The 15835-nt window shown below is 35.8% G+C and overlaps 1 protein-coding gene across 3 annotated transcripts in view; it reads right to left on the minus strand.

The window, feature by feature from the left end:
- Positions 1-718: 718 nt before the first annotated feature.
- ece2a (endothelin converting enzyme 2a) overlaps positions 719-15835 on the minus strand; it is a 73390-nt gene continuing 58273 nt past the window's right edge. For all 3 annotated transcript variants that reach the window (XM_059501362.1, XM_059501361.1, XM_059501363.1), the window contains exon 4: positions 719-1116. In XM_059501362.1, coding sequence (XP_059357345.1) covers positions 829-1116 — 288 coding nt within the window. In that variant the 3' untranslated portion in view covers positions 719-828. The remainder of the gene's footprint in view (positions 1117-15835) is intronic.

Genomic DNA, 15835 nt, shown 5'->3' on the forward strand with positions numbered 1-15835 from the left:
CCATTCCTCATCCAAAAGAGCGCAGACATGTCTGTCATATTCTGGCACACAGCACGGCTGTTTGTTTTCTGTCTGTCTGTTTATTTGTTGTTTGAGGAGCGTTTGTGACAGATTTGTCTCTGCACAATTGTGCAGGTGTCAAGAACTCAACCTTGTCATACCAATCAACACAACTGAACAGAGAAATAGGACAGCGAGAGAGAGAGAAAAAATACAGAACAGAGTACAAATTCACATCAAAGCATGTTTAAAAAAAGGCTTTTAAAGAATATACAAGATATTTAAAAGAAATAGTTTAAAAGCATATAGTTGTTCCAAGTACTGACCCAATTCTAAACCGATACAGAGTGGCATAAAAGTCAAACATGTAATTCTAAAAGTTTACAGGATCCCAGAGGGGAGGTTACTCTGTTTTGTTTAGTTTTATTTCAGTGTAATGTTGTCCTTAACATCACTAAAAAAAAAAAAAAATTGAGTAAATGTTTCCTTTCTTTAGTCAAGAAAACTGTTAAAGTGATAGTTCACACAATATTTACATTTCTGTTATGATTTACTCTTCCTTATGTTGTTCCAACCTGTATGACTTTCTTCCCTGGAACATAAATGTAAATGAAAGTGAATGGAGATGGGGCATGTCAAATCCAAAAACAACAACAATTTTTTTACCATTTTGCTCCAAGGAATAAAAAAAAAATCTAATGAATTTAGAACAACATGAAGGAGAGGAAGTGTAATTTTTGGGTGCACTAGGATAGGAGCCTAAAAAATATAAGTATGCAGTAGAACTTCTGTCAGCAGTCTCTTGATTGATAGATGTTATACAACTCCCTATAATCCAATGTTATTCAGGAAGTCCTCAGAATCTGCTTCTTGAAATCTTATATTGGTGGGTGGAGCCTCAGCTTCCTCAAGCAGTCTTCTCTCCAATGCAGCATCCTCAGAGCTAAGCTCCTCACCTTTGGTGAGAACATAGAGGAAGTAGTGGAAGCTGTTGCCATAGTGATAGTGCTTGATAGACCAGTCATACTCCGCTCGAGCGTAGAGTCCCCTACGAAAATGTGGCTGTGCAAACGTGACAGAGATGAAACGGCCACCGGGTTTCAAAACACGACTGACCTGTGGGGAAAAACAAATCATCTAATTATCATAGTTATTATAAGTGCTACCTGTATTATCATCAGCATTATATATGATCATCTCTAGAATTATTATTTCCAAACAAGTATTAACATTTCTTCAAAGTCCAAGTCCACACGCTGCCCATCTCGTAAATTGGCTGAGATATTAAAATACTATAATTAACTTTTCATTGTGATCCTCTGATGCATTTGTTTTGTAAATTTTTGTTTTAATATTGTGTTTAATAATTATGACGTTTATATTATCATCACAGTCACCAATGCAGAACCTTCTATAGAATTACCATTAATTCACATGAATTATATGCTGATTCTCTATGGGGAACTGAAGTTGCATATTTCTTTTGAAAAATGCACAAACTCTAACAGATGCAGACAGAAGGAAAATGCAATGCACAGTAATGTACTTTAGAGCTATTATTTCTCTCTCTATTTTTACTAGCTACAGGTTTACTTGGCTATAGACACTGGTGACAAAATTGTCTCCAAAAGTTTGGAAAATATGACAAAAATTACCCTTTAAAAATGCCAAGGTTCATTTTCAAATGTAAAAAAAATAAAAAATTAGTTTTTATTCTAAAATGCTAAAAGTCATATTTACAGAAAGCTTTAGGCCTATTAAAAAAAACAAAATAACTATATAACCTTAGTGGTTATGGTCAACAGGGCTGCATTCATTTAATTCAGTTAAAAATTCTGTGATGCAAAGCTGAATTTTCAGCATCATTACTCCAGCCCTCGGAGTCACATAATCCTTCAGAAATCATTCTAATATGCTGATATGATGGTCACATGCTGATCAAGAGAAATTTCTTTTTATGTTTAATAATATTTTTGTTGAAACAATGACATTTTTCACGCAATTTATTTATTTAAAGTATTTTCTGCTATTTTTTTCATCAATTTTATGCATCTTTGTGGAGTAAAAGTATTAATTTCTTAAAAGAATTTTTTTTTTTAAACAGTAGTGTATGTACGGTATATGTGCCCATGAGTGTGTTTGAGTGTTTGTGTAAGTGTGTGTGCGCATCACGTGCCCCTGCCACCCATTCTTCATCTGCCTGAAGAAATCAATAATTCACACCTTCTGGTGTCAACAAGGAATCCGCCGAGAGTGTGAGAGAAAAGAGAGAGTCAGAATAGAATAGAACTTCTACAGGAATGAGAACATTGAAAGTCGCACTTTCTTTCTCCCAGTTTGAAATAAACATGTTATGATCACGTTATCTATAGTTAACTGACCAAGTTAAAGGGTTAGTTCACCCAAAAATGAAAATTCTGTCAAGAATTACCCTCATGGCGTTCCAAACCCGAAAGACAGTCGTTCATCTTTGAAACACAAATTAAGACATTTTTGATGAAATCCAAGAGCTTTTTGACTCTGCATAGACAGCAATGCAACTGACACGTTCAAAGCCTGAAAAGATACTAAGGACATTATTAAAATAGTTCATGTGACATCAGTGGTTCAACCTCAGTTTGAAGACTGACATGGGAGAGAAGAAATTGTTTAATAAAGTCATTATTTCAGTTTTCTTTGCAAACAAATAGTATTTTCGTAGCTTCATAAAATTACAATTGAAACACTAATGCCACATGGACTCTTTTAAAGATGTTTTTACTATTCTGTACCTTGACTGTGGTAGTTCTCTTGCTGTCTATGCAAGATCAGAAAGCTCTCGTATTTCATCATCTTAATTTGTAAGGTCTTACAGGTTTGGAACGACTTGAGGGTGAGTAATTAATGACAGAACTATCCCTTTAATTATAGATTAATGTGCTCAAACTATGAGTTGGGGTTAGTTCTTCCGGTAAACTCCAAAAATGACAAAAAAAGTATCAATCAAGTACATAAAACATAGTCCATATCAGCAAAACATGGATAATGATTCACTTAAAATCTTCCTGCTGTCTTATTCAATTCAAATATGGCACCAGTTTTGACGTCAATGACAAGATACTTGACAACCAATGACATTTGGCATCACTGACGTCAAACCTTGCATTTCCAGTCACATTTGAATTAAAATCAAGCAAAGAGATATGAGAACTATGGTGAAATATTTTCTACAAATAAAAGCTTCATCAGATTAAAAAAAAAAGTATCCTAAGAAAACAGTAGAAAAAAGTCACAGTGTAAAAAAAAAAAAAACATTTCTAGTCTGTTTTATATGTAAAAGCAAGCAGATCTGCTTATCCTGTGACAGTAAATACCACCAACCATGGTTGCTTCTCCTCAAAGGCAACGCTCCATCATGAAAGTCCGAGAACATGACACTAAACTGTTTCTCCTGGGTGAAGTGCCAGATCTGTAGGCGAATCAGATGATCTCAGCTCGCCGTTAACAGCTGATGAGACTAATGATCAGGTTTATTGATCTCTCTCTCTGCCTCTGATTAATGACCCTCTGACACACACTGTGCTTTTCCTGGAACATCACCAAACCAGTCTCAAGGTGAATGCTAAACCCTGGATCACACACAATACAGCCTAATGTGCAGCCAAACATCAATACATCTTTGTTGTTGTTTTTTTGTTTTGCTTTGACACAAAAAAAAATAGGAATGAACGTTCAAAGGACAAGTGTTCTTTCACACATGCCACATGACTGAAAAAGTACTGTGGTTAATAAAGAGAAAGGGGTTTTCTTCAATACAATCTGACCTCACAGGCAGCATTACTGTCATCATTATAATAATTATCTTGCTCCACTAACTGTAAAGGGTAATGTCAGAATTACATACTTCCCACGTTATGAGTCTTACAACAATTACATCTAACCTTTAGTTCAAAACACTCAGGTTAATGGTGAACTGCTCACTAAATCATGTTCCCATCCAAAGCCATCATTACAGACACTCGAAAGCAGGTCATTTAAACCAGTGACTATTACATTAGGTCTACAGTGATCTCTGAATATTATTTACACACTGCTCTAAATAATGATCTGTTTACTTTAGACTGTTTTGCTGAATAAAAGTATTTATTTACTGTTCAAATTTTCAGACAGTGGTGTAACATTCCATTCCTCTTATGTAAAAAACTATATACAAACATGATTTGATGCCAGTTATAAACTCCTTTTCTATAGCACAAGAGATAGTAGGAAATATGAAACTTTAATATGCACTAATCCTAGTCCAGCATACTAAATAGTACAGAATATGGATAGTATATGTTTTGGGCTGCAGCTTTTCTCTTGGTGCACTTTTTCTGGTGTTTTGTTTTGTCTTTAATTGGATGAAGAACTGCTGACGGCTGAGGAAACTTGCAAAAAAAAAATCAGCTGCAAATTGGGATAGGCTGACAGGGGATTTGAGTGTGTGTGATAGAGTTTGTTGGGTAAGGTTTGTTATTTTGAAACACAAATATAAGTGTGGAAGTCAGCCTGCAATAACCTGGTGCCTTTCTATTAAAAAAAATTATTAAATAGCCAATAGGCTTTAGTTATGTCACATTGCATGACTTGCTAGTGAGTTGTATATGTTGCATTGTATCTGCTAAAAGAGAATTTAGCTTATAACTTCTCATTTCATACTAAGAATAATAGTGCATAAAAGCTCTTCTGCTAAATGAGTAAATGGGTAACACTTCAGTATAGGGACCAATTCTCTCTATTAACAAGCTGCTTATTAGCATGCCTATTATTAACATACTGGCTGTTTATTAGTACTTATAAAGCACATATTCTACAACACTAATCCTACCCAATGCCTAAACTTAACAACTACCTAAGTTACTAACTAAGCATCAAATTAGGAGTTTGTTCAGGGAAAAGCCGTAGTTAATAGTTTGTTAATGGTGAGAATTGGACCTTAAAATAAAGTTTGACCAATAAATGTTAATGTACCTAGTTGCAAAACACCACTCTTGGTTCCATAGGGTTTTTAAGTATCTAATAAAGCCAACAGACAGTATATTCTAGAAAGATATTGTCTATTATATAGGTATAATATAACATATTTAACTTTCTTGCCCTAACTTAATGTTTCACACACACTGAAAAATAGCAGACATAAGGAAAAAAAAACTACATTTATATCAACACTGTTTGATTTTATTTAACTATGAGCAGAGCTGGGCATGTGAGGTTGCAGAAACGTGTAATTTTATGACCTAGAATCTCCCTCCGGCTTGTTAGCAGCCAGAAAGTACTTTAACAAAGTAACTCCCAGCATCCTCCAGGGGCATTAGTTAACAGCATGCTATCATCTTCATATTGTTGTCTGTTGCTCTTTCTCTTCCCTGCCGTGAATGTCTCCTTCAAGGATAACAGCTGTCATATCAGCACTCAGCCCTCAGGGAATCAGGATCCTTTACGGCCACGGAGAACTGCCAAATTCTACAGCAGATGCAATTATCAAACTAACAGTCTGTGAAAGTGTACAGGTGATGAGTTCATTTATTCATCCTTTCCTATTAAAGGTGAAGTGTGTTAATTATGCAATGTAAAAATGCTCCCTACTATCCAATGTGCATTTCGTCAAAGAAACTACTGATGAAAATGCTTAGAAAGGTTTCATCAACTATTGCAAAGATTAGTGATTCACAACAATGTGCGTCAAGGTGATAATTAAAATGTTTCATTAAAACATTGATGAAAACATGAGGAGGAAAAATAATAGCAATATGCTTCACTGTTTAAAAGTCTGGGGTCAGTAAGATTTTAGTTTTTTAAGAGATAAATACTTGTATTCAGCAAGGACACATTCAATTGATAAAAATTGTGACATTTAAGGCAGTTAAGATGCTTCAAAAGATTTAGATTTCAAATAAATGCTGTTCTCTGCAACATTACTTTTTCACTTTTTTTTTTTGTTCTATTTTTTATCAAATAAATGCAGCCTTGGTGAGTCTAAGAAAAAAGAATTCTTACTGACTCCAAACTTTTGTTACTGTATAGAATCAAAAACAAGGTTTTTAAGAAGAAAAATCTACAAATAGCATTACTGTTTCAAATAATCCAATAACAATAAAATCATGACTGCTCATGTCAGGCTGAAATTTACTCAAATTAATTCATATGACATGATGAAATACTGAATAAATGTAAACAAAACTACGAAAAAAATGGAAAATTAACCATTAAAATTAACAATTTCTCTACCACAACTTGAGTCATTTGTAAGTTAGTCTCGCATAGTCTTACAATTCACGGCAGCTTTCATTGGCCAAGGCCCGCCCATGAGGCCATTTGACCAACATGTCAAACAACCAATCACAGTTCGTTTCGTCCATAGTCACGTTTCGAGGGGTGGAAATGTCCAGTATGTAAAACTCTCAGACGTATTTTAAAGATTCTATGCCGCGAACTTTAAATATTTCACATACTTTTGAAAATCCAGCATTTAGTTGATCCCGATAAGCATTCATCGTCACAGTTGTAAACACAATGGCTTTTTTTTTGTGAGGGGATTTGACACCACGGTATCTTTGTTTCCAAGCAAAACGTTAAAGAACGCGACACACAAGTCTCGCGAAAATCCTGTAGAATTCAACCAATCTGATGACGACTTCGGCACTTCTGAAGTGTTTCCACTTTTGTGTCCCATATGCATCAGACGTTTAGCCAACGGTCTGTGGGCGTAAGGCTGAGACTATCTGTAAGTTGACTTCACCAAAAATGTAATAAAAACATTACTCTGATTGTTGTAGAATCCCAACCAACCTGACACAGCAACACAGGCTGATTTTGGGGCAGGACTTGAGTTTGTCCAACTATTAACAGAAAGATGAAGTGTTCAAGAAACCTTTTGTTAAAATCATTTTGCAATTTAGTTCACAAAAACTACACACTTCAGCTTTAAGGTATGATGCAGTATGTTAAAATAACATACACATAATCAGCCATCTCTTGCTTCTAAGTGAATATGTTGTGAACTCAATGCTCTAAACAGTTCATCTTAACCAAACACACAGCTCTAGCAGAAGTCTATGAGTCACTCATTATGGCTAACGCCTCGAGTTAAGACCAGATCACAACGTGTCTTTATGCAAAGAAGGTGCTGCTGTCTTTGGCCCACACCGCACAGCCATTGTTAATTAAGAGGCTGAAAAACATTTCTCACCTTATTAACACTTTTTTTTTAGTTGGACAGACTTGTCTTAAATGAATCAGAAAAGCCATCTGGATTGAAGATTTACAAAGCAACCAACATCAACTTTTATTCAAAATGGCTAATACAACACTACTTGTTCTATCCATGTAGTGTGCACAGAGCACATAGGGTGCAAATAACATACATACTTGTTTATGGAAGTCAATTCAACTCTCTTGTTGTGAAGTCCTTTCGAGTTTGCTAGACTCGCTCCTGCTCCAATAAAACTGCACTCAGCATGTCTGATTTGACCGCAGGCCGGGAGACTGTGACCTGGATTTTGAAATGAGGGGTTTGGACGATTTGGCGCTGCACTGCCTAACTGCAGAATTTACACTACACTCATGCCCATGAGAGATAAACATGACACTCTTTTAGAGTTATTTGCTGCTGCTTTGATTTAATAAATGTAGAGTTAAGCGTGTGAATTACCATGTATACTATCTATCTGTCTGTCTGTCTGTCTTCAGTTTAATCACTCACATGTTAAACAAATATACTTGTAGATTGTAGCATGTACTCTGCATCAGTTCTTGATCTTGACAGCAATACCAGTCCCTGCTGAAATAGGAGTATGTTGTATAGCCTGAGTTTATGAACACTGATTAGCTTTGCTGCAGTGGAGCTGCTTTCTGCGTGTCTCCTGTGAAGTAAACCATCATTTAGACTGTACTTAAATGATCAGCTTCCGCAGCATGTGTTTGTGTAGTACAAAGTGCTTAGTAAGCACATCATGGGAGATGATCAAACTCCCTGAGATTTCAGAGAAGCTGTTCTACCTGCTGGCATTGAGGCTGGAATTGAGCTCTGACTGTGTGTTTCTAATGCTACCATACTTTAGAGACAAAATCACTCAGGTTACAGTAGCTAAACTTTTATAGGAGGTGGTTCATAATTAACATTCAGAATGAAATACTGCTTGGAATACTGCTTGCTACTGAGTATTATATACTGTATACCACCAACTGTGAAAGTGCAGCACTATGTTCTTTTACACGAGCAGCTGATGATCCAGAGTTTTCAAGATTGTTTAAAGGGGTCATAAGATGCGATTTCCATTTTTCCTTTCTCTTTGGAGTGTTATAAGCTCTTGGTGCATTAAGAAGATCTGTAAAGTTGCAAAGACTAAAGTCTCAAATCCAAAGAGATATTCTTTATCAAAGTTAAGACACGCCCCCCTAAAACGTCTCATTCAAAACAAGCCCCCGTCTATGTCACTATGTCAAAATATTTGTGAAATGCCGCCCAAATGTTCACACAAGGAAAGTAGACTTGGTTTCGGTAACCGCAGTTAGTGTTGAAGCCGCCATGTCAGGGAGATGCTGTGTGTATCTAGGCAAAAGCACTTTATTTGGCTTTCCGAAAGTAGATGCATTTAGGAATCTTTAAGATTACTTACAACAGTACAGCAACGCATTTTATGTATGACCATTTCGTGAACCTAGGAGAGGAGGTTATTCTGACTTTGCTACGACAATATGGTGCTTCTGAATCAGCTACTGTAAGAATGTTTTGTTATTAGTTTTTGCTAATGAAAGTTTTGCACGTTGCGTGTGAGAGTGAGAGACTGAGAGAGAGAGAGAGCGAGAGAGAGAGAGACGGTCACACAGTGGAGTCAGCGGTCTTAACCGTCCATGGCTTGTGTACTGCAAACACATACGAGCTTCATCACTCTGTCTGTCACACCACTCTGTTCCCCTTTCAGGCTTGAACTGATGGTAAAACTAAGTACATTGTTAAATGTCGTTACATTTATTTTGAAAGATGAAGCTCATGATTATGGAAAGGGGTGTTACATTTCCGACGAGTGTTTGTGATGTTCGGCAAATCACAATGCACTGGGTCAGTTCTCCAATCAGAGAAGACTGCTCCTGTCGGGAAAAAAATAAAAAAGACTCGTTTGAGAGTGGAGGGGCTTAGACGACCTACATTTGAAAAAGAATGTGTTTTGTTAACATTAAAGCATGTCAACATATTCTGTTACACCAAATAATGATATTTAAAAAAGCATCATATGACCCCTTTGATTGTTTGATTGTTTAATATTTAAAAATGAAAAAAAAAAAAAATACTACAGCCATAAATAATAGCATTATTATTTTACATTTGTACTATAATAGTGTTATTATTTTTTCTTAAATACTCAATATTTAATTTTACAGTTAAATTTAACAATAGGTGTATTACAACAATTACAATAACTTTGCTTACTATTTGTATTATTTGATAGTTATATTGTATATATTGCAGTCCTACTGTACAAACAATGTTACAAATGGTAAACACTTTACAATAAGGTTCCATTGTTAACTATATTTAATGCATTAACTAATATTACCTAACAATGAGACATACATTTGTTCCAGTATTTGTTAATCCTTGTTAATGTTAGTCATTTTTTTCTTAAATTGTGCAGCCCTAATTCGCTTCAGTAAGGTCTGTTGCATTATGCACATTTTGGCAAATGCAGTCAATGCCTTTAAAATACATAAAATTTTCTTATAAAATCCCATGTCCCCTGTAGCAACCAAGATAAATGTGTCTGAGCGAGCAAACTGATTTCCAGAACATTCTGAATGAAAGTATACTGACAGCAAACCACATAAATTATACATTCATCACCAACAGATGCGCACTATTGACTATGAGTGCCAGAATGCATGTTTGTGCATATGTTTGAGTTCATTCATGCATAAGTATATATATGTTTGTGCATCTGTCTGCGTGTGTGTAAAGTGTTTAGTGTAGGCTGGGCGAGAGCTGATGCTTTAGCACCTTTGTGAGTGATTCATAAATATTGATTGCTAGATTCTGATTTAAGATGTTCCAGCATATCGATTTCTGCAATTAACCAAATGCATCCGACTGATCTTTGACCTCCATGTCAGATCCTGCCAACGAACAAATGGCCAGAAAAGATAATTTAGTCTTTCTATCTATTTCTCAGCACCTGGCCATTACATAACATATTTTTAATTATACAAGCCGAACAGCCTCTCTAATTGGCTGCCAGCAGCCGTGGAACCAGACAGACTGGTGCCAATGGCCTTTCGACACGGCATACAAGAAGCACACAGGTTCGCAAATCATTCATTGGTTTCCTGATCATCAATAACAGCTTGAATCTGTCTGTATTTGTGTTTTTAAGATCAGAGACGTGGAGGTTTGGGTGGATGTTCTCTGCTGCCAAATGGTGGGATGCTTCAAGTATGTGTCTTTTATGAGCTCTTCAAATGACTTGGCTGAAAACATTTTCCCAAGACTCTGGCAATTTCCTACACAAGGTTGCCATGGAAACGAAAGTTTCTACATTGCAAAAAAAAAAGTAATTCATTTGGGTCATGATGTAACACACAAAAGAGCCCATATTGTGTGAAAATAAATCCTGTTTGTCTTTTAAAAGCATATACCTGCAAAATGGGCATTTTCAGCCTGTATTATTAGGGTTATATAAATAAAAACATGATAAAAATTGCTACAGTATGTGCTGTAACTGTCAACAAATCAGCAAAGTGCCCACATCCCATCAACACTTCACACAAAATGCAGCCATTCTCACTAGCACATTCTCTAGTGGGAAACTGCTTATCACAAGGACATGTGATTTCCTATTAATACTTCTTATGACGACATTGATTTAACAGTGTTAAAACAGTAAGCAGCCTAGCTAGACGCTACACAGCCATCTAAGACACTTTCTTCTGACCAAATTCAAAGGTGGCATTGTGAATAAATATGCAGAAATAAAAAAAATAACAAAATCACCCAGTGAGTGGTCAAGGTCAAATTATCTATTTTAAATGTATTCAATTCAATGCATAAATATAAACTGTTCAGACTTTTGGGGTCAGCAGGGTTTCTTTTTAAAAAATACTGACACTTTTACATTCACAAATACATTCACATAATAAAAAAATATTTCTAATTCAAATAAACACTGTTCTTTTGAATGATTCTATTCTTTAGAATCATTTTGAATGATTCTATTCTTTATGTAATCCTTAAAAATGATAAGAAGAAATGCTTCTTAAATTCAGCATATTAGAATGATTTCTGAAGGATCGTGTAACACTGACTAAAGACTGTTGTACTGATTCTGAAAATTCTGCTTTGCATTACAAGAATGAATTACATTTTAAAATACATTAAAATAGAAAAAGAGTCATTTTAAATTGAAATAATATTCCACAATATTACTGCTTTACTGCATTTTATGATCAAATAAATGCAGTCTTGTTGAGCATAAGAGCTTTCTTTCAAAACTATATATATTTTTTTAAATCTTATTTTTACAATCTTGGCATTTCAACTGTAGTGTTTCTAATTGAAAACTGAGGATAGTTCATCCAAAAAATAAAACCTTCATCATTATGTACTCCGAAACAACATAGGATTCCTTGTTTGTCAATTTTTGTATCTTTGTGTCATAAAGGTATGGACCGATAAGGTACAACGACAACAGATTTTATTTTTTTTTGGTGTGTGAACTAACCTAAATAAGTATGCTGCCTTATACAGTATGTAAGTAGTACAAAGCAAAACATTTCACTTGGTTTTGGAACAGAGAAATAGTTTCTGCATTACAATAATGCTTTATGCATGTATTTCTTTATCAAACAAACAAGCTTCTATCTGGTATAATTCACAGCAAAAAATAGCAGATTATCTATTTATCCCAATTCTTGTTTGCAGCATCTTACACACACACATATCCACACACACCGTGGGAGTCAGACAGATTGTTTGTTCTAATTAATGATTGTGGCAGCCTCTAAAACCCCCCGCCTACATACACACCCTCTCTCTAAACACACAAACAAACAGCTGCTCCGCCCACTTCATCACAGATTCAAACACACCACACCAGCAAAACTATGTGGCCATCCAAACAGCATTTAATAACTCTAGGCAATTATCCCTGAACTTTTTGCTAAAAAAGAAACCGAAAAAGAGCGAGAGAAAGGGTAGTCCTCCTGTACTACTACACCCCAAGAGGAATGAATACACTTACAGTTGCTAAAGGCACTAGGTAAATAGGGCAAAAGTGAGTGTGTGAGTGAGAGTGTGTGTGTTTGAGTGGATAACACTAAGTATATGGGGCAGTGTGTCTGGCAGCCCTGAGGACGCCCATGGGATGGCAGTCACTATGGATACCAACGTAGCTGCGGCAACAACACACTTTCACTTAGAGGAACAGGTCTCTTGTCATCAGACTTGGTAGAGTCGCACTCAAACAACCTGGAGCTCAGAACTACACCAGTTAATATAGGGACTAGACTGACAATACAACTGATTACAGAAACATTCAGCCAGAAATAAAAGTTCTGCCAGAATTTACTCACCCTCATGTCAATGCAAGCCTTCAAAAGCAGAATTTTCTTATAAATGGTGGGGTCCAAACAATTTTGAATCCCGCTGACTGGATAAAGATAACAGACATTTTTCAAAACATCATCTTCTGTTTTCTACAGAAGATGGAAAATCCTAGAGGGCTGCAATGACATGAGGGTCAAAAATGATGCCAGAAGACAAAACGAAATCATCATTGACCTACTTTACTCTACTACGCTCCTCCTCATATGTGACCCTGGACCACAAAAGCAGTCTTATGTGTACATTTTTCACACCATCATCTGAAAGCTGAATAAAAAAGCTGTCCATTGATGTATGGTTTATTAGGATCGGACAATATTTGACTGAGATGCAACTATTTGAAAATCTGGAATCTGAGGTGCAAAAAAATCTAAATACTGAGAAAATCACCTTTAAAGTTGTCCAGATGAATTCTTAGCAATGCATATTACTAATCAAAAATTACATTTTGATATATTTAGCGTAGGAAATTTACAAAATATCTTCATGGAACATGATCTTTACTTAATATCCTAGTAATTTTTGGCATAAAAGAAAAATCCATAATTTTGACCCACACAATGTTTTTCTGGCTATTGCTTAAAATATACCCTAGCGACTTAAGACTGGTTTTGTGCTCCAGGGTCACAAATTGTGAACAATTTACATTCAGAACATGATTATTCCTAATGGATTAAGTCCCAAACTGTATCAGCTCCTTTAGTATGAAGGTTATTTGATGCTATATATTTATATAAATGTGCATTTAATATTTATGGAAGTTTTGCTTTAAATTTAGAATTTATTCCTGATTTTTCCCTGACCAGGCCTGGAAATCACAATTTTAAAAGTGAGAAAAAATCATGCTCTACCGTGGATTGGTGTCAGCATGATTTTGAGGTAAATATTTTTTTAATTTATTTTTTAATAAGCAAATTTTTATTGGATGCCAATGAATTGATCAAAAGGAGCAGTAAAGACATTTAAAAAGTTATAAAAGATTTCCATTTCATAAACGTGCTGTTCTTTTGAACCTTCTATTTATCAAATAATCAAAAAGCAATATAGTTTTCATAAAAATATTAAGCAGCACAACTGTTTCCAATATAAAAAAAATACAAAATTTTTCTTGAGCACCAAATCAGCATATTAAATTATTTCTGAACCATCATGTGACACTAAAGACTAGAGTAATGGCTGCTGATATATCATGTTTAATAAAATATATTTAAATATGATATATATATATATATATTTTTTTTTTATATAATAGCTATTTGTATTTTTTTTATATTTTATAATATTGCTGTTTTTATTGTATTATTTTTTAAATGAATGCAGGCTTGGTCGCTCTCTAAAAACATTCTGACTGAACCCAAGCTTCCAAACTATAAATTATGAGGATATATAGAGACTGGATCCTGGTAAAGAGTCAGTCCCCTTTCGAGCTGTAATTGATCTTAAACTTTCTCTGTACACACACACACACAAACCAAAGACATTCTGTATAACGCTTACTCAAACACACTTCACAGAAACATTTAAGATGAGTTAGTCTAATACCAAAGCAAAGAAACAGCTGTTTGGTGTAGTGCTGCAAAGATGCGCCGACGTCATCGATTACGTCGACTACAAAAATCCGTCGACGTGCGTGAAATCCGTCGACGCGTCACACTGTTTACATCTCGCGTAATGGCATACTGGGAATGGAGAAAGTTGCATTCTATCACAAAAACAGAGACCACTGTTATCAAAAGTATGGGAATACTTTAAACAGAGTCCAAATAAAATGGCCCTTTGTTCCCTATGCAAAACCGATATGGTGTACCATGGCAGCACAAATGCGATGCACGAGCACCTCAGAGGAAAACATCCTGGCGCTCTCTGGTGTTACGGTTTAACTGGTTACCGTGTGATCTGGTGACCAACTTCCTGGTTCAGGTCTCTGCTGCAGATGTGATGGAACGACCCTTAAAAGACAGCGCGCCGCGAGACAACAGTCACAAACCACCGAGCTACCCCAAATCAGCTCCAGATCTCTGGAAACCATGCTAAACCATAGCAGAACCCTGACTACATTTTATGGTTTGTGATGCTAAAGAACATTTCATGACGTCTCAGACAACTGTAAATTTGTGGCTACTGTGGTTTAATTATAAACGCTATCGTTAACTCATATTTACCATAGTAAAATAATTTTCTTTGCCTCTTTATTTTTGTATACTGTAAAAACTTCAACCACATTGGTTGAAAATGAATAAAGGTTGAAATATTATATTAGAAGTTGTACTTATACTCTTTTGAAAAGTTATCCAAAGGATTCATTAGCTAATCAAAAAAAAGAACATTATATTAATTATTTATTGTAATAAAAATAATCGTAAGAGTAGTCGACTAATCGAAAAAATAATCGTTAGTCGACAGAAAAAATAATCGTTAGTTGCAGCTCTAGTTTGGTGCAGCTCCGACATGGTAGAAACACATTTCATTTAGTAACTATTTACACAACTTGTTGACAAACAGCTTGACTATTGATTTATTGGCAAAATAAGTTACAGCAAACGATCCAACACAGATCTGCCAGAACTCAAGGTGGTCTCCCTGGAAACTGTTTATCTATAAACCTCAACACAGACGCTGCTTGATAACGACCTGTTTGCTATCACCACCGCAGAGAGAGAGAGCAAGAGAGAGAGAGAGAGAGAATTTGAACTCCAAGCTGTATCTGTATGGAAAACCCTTTCTGGGAACCAAGGTTCCACTTCGAAGCCATGAATAAATATAGCCCAAAACATCCAGCCAAACACTCTGAATATGGTCTGCCTCTCTCTTTCACACACAATGCTGTCAGTAGTTTTTCAAAGCTGTGTCATGCCAAAAATGATTTAAATAAAATGACTCTGCATCTGGAGTCCGGTGACCTGCTTTAATCTGCGCTCAGAACTTCAGACATACCTGCTGGTCTGGGATCAGTATATAGGGCCTTGTTGCTCAGATGTGTACATGAGAAACTGTGTCAGGCTGATCTCAGGTCGGTCATTAAATATCAATATCCCTGACCCATGCCAATCAAAGCTTTACTATAACCGGACTCCTGTTAACAGATTAGGGATCTATTTTGGGCCGTGCGACCGTGTGAATTTCTGAACATCAAGCACAATATCCCAATACACAATCTCTCTTTTTGGCTGCACGTCGCAGGAGGGCTTCTGGGTTTCCCCCTGTGTTGTCCTGTGATGGATCGTG

Source organism: Carassius carassius, chromosome 20 (assembly GCF_963082965.1).
Source record: "Carassius carassius chromosome 20, fCarCar2.1, whole genome shotgun sequence".
NCBI lineage: Eukaryota > Metazoa > Chordata > Actinopteri > Cypriniformes > Cyprinidae > Carassius > Carassius carassius.